Source organism: Rhinoraja longicauda, chromosome 12 (assembly GCF_053455715.1).
Source record: "Rhinoraja longicauda isolate Sanriku21f chromosome 12, sRhiLon1.1, whole genome shotgun sequence".
In the NCBI taxonomy this organism is placed as follows: domain Eukaryota; kingdom Metazoa; phylum Chordata; class Chondrichthyes; order Rajiformes; family Arhynchobatidae; genus Rhinoraja; species Rhinoraja longicauda.
In genome coordinates this window covers 2,374,293-2,392,382 of record NC_135964.1, presented here as the reverse complement: position 1 = coordinate 2,392,382, position 18,090 = coordinate 2,374,293, and the positions used below count along the sequence as shown (strand labels likewise).

At 43.7% G+C, this 18,090-nt stretch overlaps 1 protein-coding gene across 1 annotated transcript in view; it reads right to left on the bottom strand.

The window, feature by feature from the left end:
* Positions 1-222: 222 nt before the first annotated feature.
* LOC144598634 (uncharacterized) overlaps positions 223-18,090 on the bottom strand; it is a 96,378-nt gene continuing 78,510 nt past the window's right edge. The window contains exon 4 of the mRNA XM_078408844.1: positions 223-545. Within this exon, the coding sequence (XP_078264970.1) occupies positions 223-545 (323 nt within the window). The remainder of the gene's footprint in view (positions 546-18,090) is intronic.

Genomic DNA, 18,090 nt, shown 5'->3' with positions numbered 1-18,090 from the left:
CTGTTTCTCACATTTATCCTGGTGTTGTCGCATGTTGAAGAGCAAGTTCATCATGCCTCTAATTGTCAGGATCAGCATTGCAGTGCAGGGGGCAGCTCTTCCAGCACGGAGGAGATAGTTGAGGAGTTCCCTTGTGTGGACTCATTGGGATGTACAGCAGGATAATCGCTCTATAGTTGGACCTCTCCCTTCTCCAAGATGATCAGTTAACCTTCTGATTGTTTAGGTCACAGGACTTCTGTTGGACCCTGGCCTGTGGAGACTTGAAGAGTAGTTTATTTTCCTTTGAGGCATGGATGGTGAGAGCTTCTGATCCACACACGCCTTACGTTTGTGGCTAATTATCCCCTCAATCTGCTGGCCAGGCTCATCATACCAATCCCGATGAATGTCCTCATTGGTGACTATTGTTGTACGATTAGCATTGCCCAAACACCTTGGACATTCTGTGACTCCCTGTAATCTGTGAGTTGACGCGTTGCCAGCAAGGTGCTGTCTGAGAAAAGCTTCTGCTTTGATCTTCCTGAGGCAAATGTTCTGCTGAACTGTCAAGGCAATGAAGAAACATCAAATCACCATCAGTATAAATGAAACCCAAAGGCTTGGTTTGAAGATATAGTTATCAGGTTGCAAGCTAAATTATTGACCCTGACAGTGAATTAAATTTGTACACTTGCTCTTTTATCTAATACACAACCAAGTAGTAATATACTGTACTTTCAACAATATTTAAATAAATCAAGATCTGCTTATCTTTACATTCTGTGTAAGCAATTGGGAGTTGTAAACAGAAAATAGAGCTCAACAGCCGGCGATTACAGAGACACATGGAGAGAGCAGGAAAGTGAATGAAGAGGTCATGTTTGGATTATTGAACTGCAGAGCAGAATGGGGGTGGCTGACTGACCTACTCCTGTTCCTGCTTCTTTTGTTCCTATGTTTTTTCTCCATGTACATAGAACAGTAAGTGTAGGAACAAAAACTGCAGATGCTGGTTCAAATCAGTCAGGCAGCATCTCAGGAGAGAAGGAATGGGTGCCATTTCGGGTCGAGACCCTTTCAACAGTAAGTCACAGGAAAGGGCCCATCAGCCCACAATGTTTGTGCCAAACATGATGCTAAACTACACTGATCTCATCTGCCTGCACATGGTCCACTGCCCCCTATTCCCTGCACTTCCATCTCTACAAGCCTCTGAAATGCCTCCATGGTATCTACCTCCACCACCACCCCTGCCATGGCGCTCCATCCCCTCATTACTCTATGAACGAAAGCTTGCTGTGCACATCCCCATTAAACCTTCCCCCTCTCACCATCTGACATTGGACATAGAGCCCTATTGAGGCCACATCTGGAGTTTTGTGAGCTGTTTTGGTCACTTAATTTGAGGAAGGACGTCCTTGCTAATGAGGCAGTGCAGCGTAGGTTCACGAGGTTAATCCCTGGGATGGCGGGACTGTCGTATGAGGAAAGATTGGAAAGACTAGGCTTGTATTCACTGGAGTTTAGAAGGATGAGAGGGGATCTTATAGAGACGTATAGAAATTATAAAAGGACTGGACAAGCTAATTGCAGGAAAAATGTTCCCAATGTTGGGGAGTCCAGAACCAGGGGCCACAGTCTAAGAATAAAGGGGAGGCCATTTAAAACTGAGGTGAGAAGAAACTTTTTCACCCAGAGAGTTGTGAATTTGTGGAATTCTCTGCCACAGAAGGTAGTGGAGGCCAATTCACTGGATGAATTTAAAAGAGAGTTAGATAGAGCTCTTGGGGCTAGTGGAATCAAGGAATATGGGGAGAAGGCAGGCACAGATTACTGATTGTAGATGATCAGCCATGATCACAAAGAATGGTGGTGCTGGCTCAAAGGGCCAAATGGCCTCCTCCTGCACCTATTTTCTATGTTTCAATTTCCACCCAGGGGACACAGTTCTGACTGTCTACACTATCCAAGCCTTTCATAATTTTATACACTTCTACCAAGTCTCTCCTCGACCTCCGATGCACCTATGTATAATTCAAGGCACTGTGAACTAGGAAATGAAAAATAATTCTTTTAAAATAAGAGTTTATTTATTCATAATGTTCACACAGTCAACCATCATGGCAGATTGTTCAGTGAAGCATGCATATTGAGAAAGCTATTCATGTTGTCGTGGAAAGGGTAGAATCTCGGCATCCAAGATCCCAACCAGGTTATTGGAGTGTTTGATTTACTATTGGCAATGGTACTGAATATCTGATCCATTGATGATGATTTTTTTTCCAAATTGAACTAACAAATAAGTGGAAGGGATAATGAATACTGTTAATGTTTTAATAACAGTCGCCAGATTTTAGCTTCTGGCTAATAGTTATTTTTACTGGTTGCTCTCAACTGTCCTTGATGATTTTATATTTAATTAAGGCCTTAATGAAATGCATATTCACAGCATAATTTAATAAATACGATATAAATAATGTTGTTGATGAACAAGAATAAAATGTTGCCTTTAAGCAGACTCGTTCACTAACAGAGATTGTTACAGCGCAGATTACATTCTCATGAACGATCTCACAGGATAAAATAGAGACATGATTCAGATTGTACAAATGTCTGTCTTTGCTGCACCCATCTTAGCCGTGTATTTTTATATTTTTCATGATACTTCGATTCCAAAATTACATTTACTGCATGCATTGATACAAGATCAAAGGCACTTGGCCTGTTCTAAGAACTCATTCAATGCCGTGACTAGAAATGCAGGTTACATTTAAAACTTGTTGATTTGCTACAAAGTTAACACAATGGTTCCAAACATGAACTTATTTCACAAGAGCACAGGAACATATCGGGCTGAAAATTCTCAGAGTGGTTGATATGACCAGTGTGAAAAAGATTACTTAGCCAATGTGTAGGAAGGCATGGTGGCGCAGCGGTAGAGTTGCTGCCTTACAGCGAATGCAGCGCCGGAGGTTCAGGTTCGAACCTGACTACGGGCGCCGTCTGTACGGAGTTTGTACGTTCTCCCCGTGACTTGCGTGGGTTTTCTCCGAGATCTTTGGTTTCCTCCCACACTCCAAAGACGTACAGGTATGTAGGTTAATTGGCTGGGCAAATGTAAAAATTGTCCCTAGTGGGTGTAGGATAGTGTTAATGTGCGGGGATCATAATGTGCGCGGACCCGGTGGGCCGAAAGGTCCTGTTTCTGCGCTGTATCTCTAAATCTAAAAAATCTAAAAAACTGCAGATGCTGGTTTAAACCAGAGATAGGCACAAATCTGAAGAAGGGTCTTGACCCGAAACGTCACCCATTCCTTCTCTCCAGAGATGCTGTCTGTCCCGCTGAGTTACTCCAGCATTTTGTGTCTATCTTTGACTTAGTCAATGTTCTGCTTTTGAAAAACTTTTATCCAGAAATATTTTCACTCACAAATTTGCTGATGCATTTAATGCTTTTAACCTTCCATGAAAGTCCAATTCCAAAATTTACCGATTGTAAAAAAATAAAAAACCACCACTATAAAGTGGTCAAATTGGAATTATCCTTCAATCCGTACATTTGAAATTTGAAGCTGTTATTATGTGACAGAAGTGCAAGTAAATTATATTAAGATCTGTCACCTCGATTAATTGATCATTTATTGTATATTTATTTGCTGTGTTATTGCATTTAATATGCCTGTACATTTGCCGCAAGTAAGTATTTCATTGTTTTAGTCCTGGTATGCAAGACAATTAAGCACTTTTCACTCTTGCCTTGATGTACCCTTTGAAATTATATTGCATAAATGAAATCACTTTTGATCAATTATATTTCCAATGCAAACTTGCATAGATAGTGCAGTCTATCAGCAATTTATAATGCTGATAATGCAGCTTAATCCCTAAGTTTAATAGTTATTAGGAACGCCTTTTCATGTGTTTGGATATCTTTCTCATGGTATTGTGGCCAAATTTTTTTTTAAATATCCAAAGTGGGATATGAATATTTCTGTGATGTACTCTGGCCACTTGTGGCTTGACAAATTTAACAAGTTGAATGTTTGGGTCGGAATCTCAGTTTAAAGTTAGTGTAGCATTCTCTGCAACTGTTGGTGGAATAACCTTCAGGGTTACCATGGTGATCACTTTGTTTCCATGTTTAATGTACCTCACATTTGCCCTGCTTCACACTCTGTTACCTGAATCAATCTGTTTAAGTACAAGTTCCTTCCTTGATTTCACTGCAGTCGCAAACCGTGCTGATTAATTCAATAACCTATCCACAAACCCTTCCCCAGTTCCTTCAGGAGAGGCTATACAAGCTTTTATTTCTCTCCCTGTCATAATATTGCATTACGTGAATCAATTTGGTTAAGTACGTTTCTTCCTTGGTAGGATAGATTCCTGCTTTAAAAATCGTTAATGTTTTCATGTGTTTTTTAAACAGTATTCCATCCATGACCTGTGAAATGGCCACGTGTATAACTTTGCAGTGATGTGCATGCTGCATTCTCAGAGGCTCAGGGCCTTGACCGGGGCAGCTGTGATACTTTTTCCACCAGCCCACAATTCTTAATTCTGTCAATAGACAATAGACAATAGGTGCAGGAGGAGGCCCTTCGGCCCTTCGAGCCAGCACCACCATTCAATGTGATCATGATTTAGTATACAGATTCAAAACACACAGCAGTTGGATCAGAATGTGTTCTGTTCAAGTTGAAGTTGCAATTGAATTTCTGTTATTATGTCCAACTCCTGCTTAGTTGGTTGTACCAGGAATCTGTGTCAGAACTAATCTAAAGTAATGGTCGTGCAGAAACCTGGGCAGAATTCGCATATTTATACTTTTGACTGTTGTCATGAGAGCTGGGACTGTAAAAAAAAAAATCCTACTTAAACTCAGAATTGTAAAATATGGTGCAGTTCTTGGCTGACAAGTTATTTGCTCCAGGACTGGAACTGTCTAAAATGTAATTATTTCTCATGCTTGTGCGAGTGGCAAGGACTAGAATAATGGTCCAACTCTCTGTTCATTCTGGTGTTCTGTATTTTGTTTCTCCAGCCTGAGGAAGCATCTCTTGGCTTCTGCCCTGTCAATCCCATCTCAGAATCCTGGGCAGTCCAATGTGATGTACAATCATTCTTCTAAACTTTACTGCCCTAAACGCGCTAAAGTTTATAAAAATAAGAGATGATCTCACTAAGTCAGGAAAGGTTTTGAGAAGGATTAAGGCAGTAATATGCCAAGAGGCATTTTCTTCTATCTAGAAAAAATATAGTAATGTGGTGACAGCAGTTTTTCATGAATATGTTTGAACGGGAAGTCACTTTGACTTATTTCCGAACACTTTCCAACCTGAGAAAACAACCAGAATAATTGTATTTGAACTTCATTTTAAACTATTGATGAGGGAATCAAGCATACAAAGGAAACAAGGCAATCTGCTTTGAGTTATTTCAGCTGTCACATCTTTTATCACTCATGAAGCTCAGGATCGAAGGAGATTACAAGAAGTAATGAACACTACCCAGTCCATCATGGGTACTGAGAAGGGATCTATAGGAGCAGCTGCCTTACAAAGGCAGGTAGTATTATCATCCTGGCCACACGCTCAGTTCACTCCTGCCATTGGGAAGAAGGTATAGGAATCTGAAACTGTTAACTTCCAGGTTCAGGAGCAGCATCTTCCCAACAACCTTCAGGTTTGCACGAGACTGTTTTCCTTTTAATTTCGTGACCACCTTTTTGTTATTTATTGTGGTGTTTATGAAGTGCTGTATTTACATACCTGTTGTGCTGCCACAAGTAAGAATTTCATTGTTCTGTTTTGGACATGATTAAAACCCTCTTGACTCTTGACTAATGCCCTTTCACAACTCAAACCCCTTTAAACGTGTTGGCTACAAGCCCACCAACCTCTCCTTTACCTTTGTTCTACATTGACCTAATACTGGTCCTTAGATCTGAAGGATGTGAGAGATGAAGATTGCTCACAAGAAACACCACTATCAGACTGTCAGCCCGAGGAAGCATCCTGACCTGAAACCCTGCCTGTCCATTCCTTCCACAGATGCTGTCTGACCCACTGAGTTCCTCCAGCACCTTGTGTTTAAGCAAACACTGTTAATGATGGGCTGCTGAAAGTAAGAATTGTAAACCTACTCCTAAAGAACTCATTTCATGTTTTAACAACGGGGAGATGAGTGGAAAGTAGCATGTGATCACCAACCAACTCTTCCCAATTTACTTTAGGCACTGAGGTAGTGCTGCTCATGTTTCAATGCTTCATTTTCATTTCTCCAGGAGTGGAGAAACACAGCAGCTGTGAGGAGAGTAGAGTCATCGAGTGATACAGTGTGGAAACAGGCTCTTTGGTCCAACTTGCCCACACCGGCCAACATGTCCCAGCTAAACTAGCCTGCATTTGGTCCATATCCCTCCAAACCTGTACCTGTCTAACTGCTTCTTAAACGTTGGGATAGTCCCAGCCTCAACTACCTCCTCTGGCAGCTTGTTCCATACACCCACCACCCTTTGAAAAAGAGGAGTGGAGTCTATCAGGTAAATGCCTCCCAGGCTCTGCACATGAGTCAGAAGTAGAAGGAACACTTATCCCAAGATCAAGATAGACACAGTGTGCTGGAGTAACTCAACAGGTCAAGCAGCATCCCTGAAGAAACAGAATAGATGACGTTTCTGATCGAGACCCTTCACCAGACTGAAGGTACAGAACAAAACAGAGTTGACTCAGGAAAGGTGGAGCCCACAATGGTCCATTGTTGGTTGGGGACGAGGTGATAACGATGGAATACAAATGGTAAAATCAGCACGGGGACTAGTGTGGAGGAGGGGTGGAGAGAGAGGGAATGTAAGGGTTGAAGTTAGAGAAATCGATATCCATGCCACTGGGGTGTGAGCTGTCCAAGCGAAATATGAGGCACTGCTCCTCCACTTTGCATGTGGGCTCACTCTGACAGTGGAGACGCCCAGGACAGACAGGTCAGCATGGGAGTGGGAATACTGTCCCAAGATTGTGCCTCTCCCGCTCAGCTTCCCACAAATCCCACCCCCGTCCAAAGATCGATTCAACTTCACCTGAACCCTCCACTCTGCAGCATTTACAATGCAGTTTATTCTGGGCTGTGCTATTTACTGTGGTCATGTGGCTTAGACAACTGCCCTCCTCAAATGACAAAGATCAGCTTTCAAGTTGCATTTTCAAGTAGTCACTCAGCAGATTAAAGAGAAACTCCCGCTTCCCTGCACTTCCCATTCCTGAAGGTCTCCAGCTTAATCCCATCCTCTCTCTCCCTTACGCTCCTGGCTATAGTTGCTTCCTGTAGTCCAGCCAGCCTCCCAGGCTGAGTTCTCATGAGTTGAATGATGAGGTAAGTTTTAAAATTGGAGCTGATAGATTACAACAGTATACGTCACTGATGTACATGACTGTACTTAATTTGTGTAGCACAGAAGTGAGACAACAGAATTCTACCTGGAATTCTCCAGAATTTATGGCTTGCTAGGAAACAGAAGACATATATTAAGACAGAAACACAAGGAACTGCAGATGCTGGAATCCAGTGCCAACACAAAACGTTGGAGTGACTCAATGGGTCAGGATCCATCTGCGGAAGGAATGGATAGGCAACGTTTCGAGTCAGGGCTATTCTTCAGACTGATTGTAATAGGGGTGAAAAGCTGGAAAAGAGAGGTGGGTGTTGGACAAAGCCTGGCTCGTGATATGTGGATATAACTGAGACGGGTTTGATTGGTAAATGGGTGGAATAAGTGACAAAGGCTAGAGGTGAAAAGGCAACAACAGGTTGTCAGATGTGGAGAGAAGAGCAATGAAATGTAATGCCAGAGGGAGGGATATAGGAGGAAGAAGAGAGGGGGAAGGGAAAGAAGGGGGACAAAAGGGTAATGTGGGATTCAGGGATGGGAGATGAGTGTTCGAAGGAACGTAAACAATAAGGGTGAGGGGGGTTGGGAAATAGTGGGAGAATACAGTATATGTCACATGTTAACATTGGAGGGTTTGGTAACTTGTGCATTGACATTATGTGAAACGATATCACTTTGTAATTGGTGTCAAATTGAACTTTTTCAGTACTACAGCATTGGAACAATCTTGGCAGTGTCGTTGTCAGGTCATGCAGCCTGGCCATAAGCAATGCTAATGCCACGCATGTAGGCACTGGGATTCTGCAATCAAATTTTGGCCTTTGTTCAAATATGAGTTCAGAGTTTTCACAGTATGCTGTTGAGGATGACTTTGGGAAAGTATGGTCCTTTAAAACCCCATGCAGTTCAGTCAGAGTGGTGCAAAGTGGACCCGAAACATATTTCAGCAATAGGCTGATAACTGCAGATACTGGTACAAATCGAAAGTATTTATTCACAAAATGCTGGAGTAACTCAGCAGGTCAGGCAGCATCTCGGGAGAGAAGGAATGGGCGACGTTTTGGGTCGAGACCCTTCTTCAGACTGATGTCAGGGGGGCGGGACAAAGGAAGGATATAGGTGGAGACAGGAAGATAGAGGGAGATCTGGGAAGGAGGAGGGGAAGAGAGGGACAGCGGAACTATCTAAAGTTGGAGAAGTCAATGTTCATACCACTGGGCTGCAATACTCTTTGCAATAAAGTGCAGGGTTGTTAATCAGATTGGAACCATGTGACAAGTGGATTGACGAGGGAATGTGGCTGGGGCTACAGTTCTTGGTCATCTACATTAGTTGAGGATGTTTCGTTTGTAAGTTTGAGGATGACACCAAAATTGGCTTTATGCTGACAGTGAAGAAGGTTATTTTAGATTTCAAGGGGCTTGCTGAACTGGGGAAGTGGACTAAGGTGTAGGAAGGAACTGTGGGTGCTGGTTTAAACCGAAGTTCGACACAAAAAGCTGGAGTAACTCAGCGGGGGACAGGCAGCATCTCTGGAGAGAAGGCATGGCAGATGGAATTTAACATATATGAGCTGTTGTATTTTGGAAGTAAAAACTAGAGCAGAACGTAGACAGAACTCAGAACTTAGACGCCCTGGAGAGCGCTGAGCGGTACAGATACATTATTCCTGAAAATGGAGGCAGAGGTAGACACAATGGTGAAGAAGGCTTTTAACATGCATTGGTCATGGGTCATTGGTCAGGGCATTGAGTGTAGGAGCAGGATGTCATGTTCCAGCTGTAAAACTCATTGGTGAGACCACAGGTCGAGTGTTGAGTGCAGTTCTGGTCACTTAACTTATCAGAAGTATGTCATTAAAGTGAAAAGATTGTAGAAGAGATTCACAACGATGTGTTACCAAGACTGAAGGGCTTGAAATATCTGGAGAGACTTGATCGGCTGGGTGGTTCTTTCCTGGAGATTGAGGAGTGACCATGTAAAAACATGACAGGCATAGATTAAAAAAATGGTCAGTCTTTTTCCCAGGATACCGTATAAAGGGCATAGATTTCAGATGACAGGGCAAAGATTTAAAAGTGGCCTGAGGGGCAACCTTTCACACACAGAGTGGTGGGTAGATAAAACAAGTCGTCAGCGGAACCTGCTAAGGTGGGTACAATTACAACATTTAAAATAAAATGAGACCGATACATGAACAGTTTTAGAAGAATGTGGTAAAATGCAAGCAAATGGTATTCGCTCAGGTAGACATCTTGAATTGAATTGAATTTATTTGTCATTCAAAACACAAAATTTGAATGAAATGTCGTTACCATACAGTCATAAAAATAAAAAGCAAACAAAACACAAAATTACATAAATTTAACATAAACATCCTTCACAGTGACTCTCCTCCAGGCACCTCCTCACTGTGATGGAAGGTAAAAAAAGTCTTATCTCTTCCTTGCTTTTTCCGCCGCGGTCACGCAGTCAAACTGCTGCATCGAGTTGATCGAGGCTCCTGATATTGAAGCCCCCGCCGGGCGATGGAAGATCCCGGGGCTGAGCCGTGCCGGGCGATGGGAGATCTCGTGGCCGAGCCATGCCGGGCGATGAAAGGTCCTGTGAACGGGCCGATACAAGCCTTACAATTCGGGGTGGACGAAGCTGCCATGGCTGGAGCTCCTGAAAAGTCAGCCGCCAACCATGGACCTGCACGCTCCCGATGCCTGCAAAGCATGCAAAAGTCGAGTCGCAGCTGCAGTCGCAGCGCCACCACAGCCTCCGAAAGTCAGCCATCTCCGCGATGGTGACCACGGGCTCGGCGGACAGAGCCCCCAAGGTGTGTCGCAGCTACCCGATGTTAGGCCGCAGTGCGAAACGGAGATACGACACGGAAAAAAGTTGCATCTCCGTTGAAGAGATTTAAAAAAGTTTCCCCCTCCCCCCCACCACTCCCCACATAATACACAACTAAAAATAGACCATCTAATATTAGCGATAAGACAACGAAGGGAGAGAGACAGACAGACTGCAGGTGAGTCACAGCCACAAGCACTGTGTCACTGCTTGTCTGCACGGGCTGGGCTGAATGGCCTGTTTCTGTACTGTATAACTCCGTGACTAGAAAAATACATGAAAACTATTAAGAAGTGCGGAAATGAAATTTATTACCTTTGCAAAATAATCATGTCTGGCAGCACCGGTTGAGGTTGCAGGAGCTTTAACTTAACTTGTTCTCCAGATATAGACAATGCATGATTAATTGCTGGTGTTACAAACACTTGCATTTATATTGCACCTTTCACAAGTTCAGGACATGCCAAGGTGCTGTAGCAGTAGATGTTGTGTGTATAAAGTGCAATGACTTTTTTAATGTAGGCAATCTGGCAGCCAATTTTGTACACAGCTATGTGATAATGACCAGATAATCTGTTTCTTTTTCAGTTCTGTTCATTGAGGAATAAATATTGGCTAAGTAAAATAGCTCCATTGGATAATTATTATTGGCCTGGTTGATGAGATTGACTCAATGTTTCAGCTGAAAGAGACATGTCGGACAGCCCAACCTTCCTCGGGTGTTGAGTTGGTCTGATGGCCTTTTCTGCTCTTGAGCAGGTCTTGATCCCTGAAAGTTAAGACTCGCAGACAAGAGGACTACACTCCACTTCATTGAAGGTTTTTATCTCTTCTCAGCTCCGGAAGTTTAATTCCATGACCCTTGATAGAGTGCCCTTCAGCTGGTGTTGGCAGTCTCATTATTATAAAGTACTGAATGGAACAATCTGTTTGTTTTGTCTATGAAACACATTGTACCAAAAGCTGGCTTTTTTAGTTTTGTTCAGTTTAGGGATAAAGCACGGAAAGAGGCCCTTCAGCCCATCCAGCCCATGCCAACCATCGATCGTCCATTCACACTGCTTTTATGTTATCCCACTTTCTATCACTCCTGACACATTATCATCATATCATCATATATATACAGCCGGAAACAGGCCTTTTCGGCCCTCCAAGTCCGTGCCGCCCAGCGATCCCCGTACATTAACACTATCCTACACCCACTAGGGACAATTTTTTTACATTTACCCAGCCAATTAACCTACATACCTGTACGTCTTTGGAGTGTGGGAGGAAACCGAAGATCTCGGAGAAAACCCACGCAGGTCACGGGGAGAACGTACAAACTCCTTACAGTGCAGCACCCGTAGTCAGGATCGAACCTGAGTCTCCGGCGCTGCATTCGCTGTAAAGCAGCAACTCTACCGCTGCGCTACCGTGCCGCCATTGGGGGCATTGTTTTTAATATAGTGCCAAATTAACCAACAAACCCACGCAACACTGAGACGTGGGAAGAAATCGGAGCACCCAGAGGAAACCCATGTGATCACAAGGAGAACGTACAGGCAGCACCCAAGGTCAGGATCGAACCCGCAACTCTGGTGCTGCCAGGCAGCAGCTCAGCCACTGTGCAGTCCCTTTTCTCTCACTTACCATGAGACATGTGCGTATTTGAGGCGTGTGGACTTTCACAATCCTATTGTTATCGCATGCTTCTCTGTGAAGGTACGGATGGGCTCACCAATGTCCATATTTATCATATCATATCATATATATACAGCCGGAAACAGGCCTTTTCGGCCCTCCAAGTCCGTGCCGCCCAGTGATCCCCGTACATTAACACTATCCTACACCCACTAGGGACAATTTTTACATTTACCCAGCCAATTAACCTACATACCTGTACGTCTTTGGATTAATCTTCCAGTTTAATCAAAGACGATAGAATATCGAACAATATTGTGTAGGAACATGCCTTTCACCTACAATTTGTGGTGACACCAATTTAAAAGGTGCATCTTCCTGCACATGATACATATCCCACCATTCCCTACATTTTCATGTGCCTCTTTAAATACGCATTAAACTTTGCTGTCACGTCAGCTTTCACTACCTTCCCTGGCAGCGTGTTCCAGGCATCTACTACTCTGTGTAAAACAGAACTTGTATGGCATTCCACTTTTAAACTTCCCCCCTCTCACCTTAAACCTGTGCCACACTATTATCAGGGTTTCTTGAGCCTTCCAGAGAGAATAATCCAAGTTTGACAAACCTCTCCTAATAGCTAATGCCCTCTCATCTAGGCAACATCCTGGAGAATATCTTCTGCACCCTCTCCAAACCATTTTCTTCCTGTAAAGTGGTGATCCCTTTTTGGGATTTGAACTCGTCACCTTTGAGCTTCCAGGCTAAGACCATTGCATTGGCAAAGTGATTTGAACATCAGTTCATTTACTTATTTGTATTAAAAATATCAGATTTACTCTTCAGAATATTTCTGATTTATTGGATAGAAGGAATGGGTGACATTTCGGGTCGAGATCATTCTTCACACGAAGAAGGGACTCAACCCAAAACATCACCCATTCCTTCTATCCAGTGATGCTGCTTATCCTGCTGAGTTACTCCAGCATTCTGTGTCTCCTTGACTTCAATGTTGCATTTGCAGGCTCGGAATTCAGGAAGGACCTGACTTAGTGCATTGAGCCAGCAGTTTTCTCTGGAATAATTGACTGAAGAGAATCATAACCCTGCCCATCAAGGGAAACTAATAAGATTGACAGAAACAAAATATTTTTGCTGGTTGTGAATTCACCGGAAGACTTGCTTCAAAATTAGAATTGGAGCATTTAAAGAGTCATTTTTTGAAACATTTTTACACACAGACAGAAATGGCAGAAATTCTGGGCTACAACTGGCAATCGATGGTAGGCCAATTGGAAACTTTAAATCTGGGGTTAATTTTTCTTCATTGAACATATGAAATGATGTGTGTATATGATCTATTGAAAGCCAGAGCAGGTTCAAGAGGCTAAATAGCTCAAAATACAATCTCCATGTTACCATGTTACTTTCATATGAAGAAAGACTGGATAGACTAGGCTTGTACTCGCTGGAATTTAGAAGACTGAGGGGGGATCTTATAGAAACGTATAAAATTCTTAAGGGGTTGGAGAGGCTAGATGCGGGAAGATTGTTCCCGATGTTGGGGGAGTCCAGAACCAGGGGTCACAGCTTAAGGATAAGGGGGAAGTCTTTTAGGACCGAGATGAGAAAACATTTCTTCACACAGAGAGTGGTGAGTCTGTGGAATTCTCTGCCACAGAAGGTAGTTGAGGCCAGTTCATTGGCTATATTTAAGAGGGAGTTAGATGTGGCCCTTTTTGCTAAAGGGATCAGGGGGTATGGAGAGAAGGCAGGTACAGGTTACTGAGCTGGATGATCAGCCATGATCATATTGAATGGCGGTGCAGGCTCGAAGGGCCGAATGGCCTACTCCTGCACCTATTTCCTATGTTTCTATGTTTCTAATGTGTAGGAAAAATAACTGCAGATGCTGGTTTAAATCGAAGGTAGACACAAAATGCTGGAGTGACTCAGTAGGTCAGGCAACATCTCTGGAGAGAAGGAATGGGTCGAGGAAGGGTCTCGACCCGAAGCATCGCCCATTCCTTCTCTCCAGAGATGCTGCCCGACCCACTGATTTACTCCAGCATTTTGTGTCTACCTCCATGTTTTCTGTCAAAATTCCGTCAATGTCCTGCACCATACCTGCACTACAAAACTAATTTAAAAGAAATGATTTTAAGCCTCGATTCAATCTCTTGGGCCAACTGTGGACTGGCAATGAAACAATCGGTTGACTCTTGGAGCAGCCAGATAGAAAATCATATGGTTCTTATTTAAAATCCACCACGTGCTGGTGAGGTTTAATGGGTATTTTGCTTCCGTTCCACGGAAAAATAAAACTGGGTGATTAGGACCCAGAGGCCTAATACCTTTGTCAGGTATGTGGACTGAATATGCTGGGTTATGCTGCAGCAAGCTGGAACACTTGGTGAGGTTAGAGTCTGGCACTCATTTCTAAACTGGCATCTTCTTTCTCAGTCTCACGCCACGCTGGAGATAAAGTTCAGTACATTTATAACAGGTTTTAGTTTAGAGAAACAGCATGGACACAGACCCTTTGGCCCACTGAGTCCGTTGCTGACCAGCGTTCCCCGCGCATTAACACTATCCTACGCTCTAGCGACGATTTACAAGTTTACCAAGCCGATTAACCTATAAACCTGCACGTCTTTGGAGTGTGGGAGGAAACCGGAGCTCACGGAGAAAACCTACACAGGTCACGGGGAGAGCGTAGTAACTCCATACAGGCAGCACCCGTAGTCGGGATTGAACTCTGGCGCTGTAAGGCAGCAACTCTACAGCTGCGCCACCATGCCCTGATACATGAAGGGTAGCTGGAGAATAGGCAAAGGCTCTATCCCTTACATCCTCTATTTTAGGATGTGGAAAGGGATTGTGTGTCCCTGAGGATTTTATGTTTAAATCGCCCTCTCATATATTCTGCTGATTGTTGAATATCACAATGACCAATAATGGGATTGGAATGTGATACGATTCAGCTTCAGAAGGGCAATTATATTGAGTGAAAAGTGTGAAGTTTACTTTGCTTTCTTTTAAACTGTGCAAAACTTGTACAAGAGTCACGGTCTCAAGTTTGAGATATGACTCAGACTGAAATCAAAAGCAGATAGATCTGAAATGATGGTTATGTGAAAATACAAATTGATCAGCAATAAAATGACGTGAGACCTCCATAACAGTGATCCAACCGATGAAAGCAAGCAAACCCGCTGTCTTCTTTAGCACTCCATCTACTTGTGTTGCCACTTTCAAGAAGTTATGGGCCCACGATCAGTCTGTACATCAATACTGTCCAGGGTCATGCTGCTAATTGTATATTTTCCTGTTACATTTGACCTCTCAAACTGCAACACCTCACACTTGCTCGGATTAAACCTCAGCTGCTATTTCTCCCCCCACTTCTGCAGCTGATCAATATCCTGCTGTTTTCTCTTGACAGCCTTTCTCACAGTCTGCGGACCCCATGTTTTGCCTTTTTATTTGATCTGAAACCTAAATACATTTTACTGCCTTGATGCACTTATTAAATAACAATCTGCCTTTGGACTTTTCGTTCACCCAATGTGCCAACTCTTCTGGAGTCAATAGTCAATCAATAGTCAATAGTCGTTTATTTGTCACATACACATAAATGTGTAGTGAAATGAAACATTACCCGCAGTTGAAACACTAAGACCAATAAGAATAATCAATAAAAATGCAATAACACATCCAATCATAAACTAACACCAAACAAAAGAAACATCCATCACAGTGAGTCTCCTCCAGTCCCTCCTCACTGAGATGGAAGGCCACAATGTCTTTTCTCTTCCCCTGCCGTCTTCTCTCGCGGTCAGGCTGTGGGAGGTGTGGAGAGGGAGGTGCCAGATTTTCCACAGCAAGGTAAAATGTTTGATGATTATTTAGTCCAATTCTAGAATCTGAAATATATACCTGTGGTTACATGGTGAGGAATCCAGTTTACATAGCAAAGGCAATAGAGCAACTTTTTGTTGCTTACCTTTAGGAAAAGACATTTATGAAATCAAGCTGTGTTGCTTGGAAAGTATTGTGTGGGGATAGTAAGGAGTAAGACCTGTGTGATCTCCCGGACAAGTTTCGATCGCCTAGCTTGGGGTCGGAGAGGAATTTCCCGGAATTGTTTTTCCCAAATTGGCCTGGGTTTTTTATCTGGTTTTTCGCCTCTCCCAGGAGATCACTCAGTTCTTTTGGGTGGGCGGTTGGAGCGGTTGGAGCAGCGGCCGGGCGGTAGGTTTAGAAACCGAGCACGGGGCTTTGTTTGGGGAGTATGAGTGCCAGGGCAGTTTATTGTTCTGGGTGTCGGATGTGGGGAATCTGGGAGTCTGATAGTCTTCCAGACATCCACATCTGCGCCAGGTGCGACGAGATGGGGCTCCTAAGGGACCGTATTAGGAACCTGGAGCGGCAGATTGATGACCTCCGTCTGATCAGGGAGAGTGAGGAGGTTATAGATAGGAGTTACAGGGAGGTGGTCACTCCAAGACCACGGGAGGTAGACAAGTGGGTCACGGTTAGGGAGGGCAAGGAGCAGAGGCAGGGACTAGAGAGTACCCCGGTGGCTGTACCCCTTGGCAATAAATACTCCTGTTTAAGTACTGTTGGGGGGGACAGCCTACCTGGGGGCAGCGACGGTGCCCGGGCCTCTGGCAAGGAGTCCGGCCCTGTTGCTCAGAAGGGTAGGGAAAGGAAGAGGAGAGCGATAGTAATAGGGTACTCTATAGTGAGGGGGTCAGATAGGCGTTTCTGTGGATGCAGTCGGGAGACCCGGATGGTGGTTTGCCTCCCTGGTGCCGGTGTCCGGGATGTGTCTGAGCGTGTCCAGGATATCCTGAAAGGGGAGGGAGATGAGCCAGAGGTCGTGGTACATATAGGTACCAACAATATAGGTAGGATAAGGGAAGAGGTCCTGAAAGGAGAATTTAGGGGGCTAGGAAGAGAGTTAAAAAAAAGGACTTCCAAAGCAATAATCTTACTGCCTGTGCCACGCGATAGTGAGAATAGGAATGGAGTGAGGTGGAGGATAAATACGTGGCTGAGGAACTGGTGCAAGGAGCAGGGATTCAAGTTTCTGGATCATTGGGACCTCTTCTGGGGGAAGTATGACCTGTACAAAAAGGACGGGTTGCATCTGAACCTGAGAGGAACCAATATCCTGGCGGGGAGATTTGCTAAGGTAATTGCGGAGACTTTAAACTAGTACGGTTGGGGGGAGGGACTCAAACACAGATAGCTAATAGGCAGTGTGTGAGGCAGGAGGCAGAAAAGGGAAACACTCAGACCCAATATGTAGGAGAGAAAGAAGGGAAAAGAAATAAACTGAGAATAAGAAATGATGGGTCCCTTAAATGTGTATATTTTAATGCTAGGAGCATTGTAAGAAAGGTGGATGAGCTTAGAGCCTGGATTGACATCTGGAAGTATGATGTTGTGGCGATCAGTGAAACATGGTTGCAGGAGGGTTGCGATTGGCAATTAAATATTCCAGGATTTCATTGTTTCAGATGTGATAGAATCGGAGGGGCAAGAGGTGGAGGTGTTGCATTGCTTGTCAGGGAGGATATCACAGCAGTGCTTTGGCAGGACAGACTAGAAGGCTCGATTAGGGAGGCTGTTTGGGTGGAACTCAGAAATGAGAAAGGTTTAGCAACACTTATAGAAGTGTATTATAGACCGCCAAATAGGGAACGAGAATTGGAAGAGCAAATATGTAAGGAGATAGCAGATATTAGTAGTAAGCATAGAGTAGTGATTGTGGGTGATTTCAATTTTCCGTATATAGACTGGGAATCACATTCTGTTAAAGGGCTGGATGGTTTGGAGTTTGTAAAATGTGTGCAGGATAGTTTTTTGCAGCAATACGTAGAGGTACCTACCAGAGAAGGGGCAGTGTTGGACCTCCTGTTAGGAAATGAGACGGGTCAGGTGACGGAGGTATGTGTTGAGGAGCACTTTGGGTCTAGTGATCACAATGCCATTAGTTTCAATATCATTATGGAGAAGGTCAAATCTGGACGAAGGGCTGAGATTTTGGATTGGAGAAAGGTTAATTTTGAGGAGATGAGAAAGGATTTAAAAGGGGTTAAATGGAACTTTTTGTTTTATGAAAAGGATATAATAGAGAAATGGAGGATATTTAAAGGTGAAATTTTGAGAGTACAGTCTTTATGTCCCTGTTCGGTGGAAAGGAAAGAATAATAATTTGAAAGAGCCATGGTTTTCCAGGGAAATTG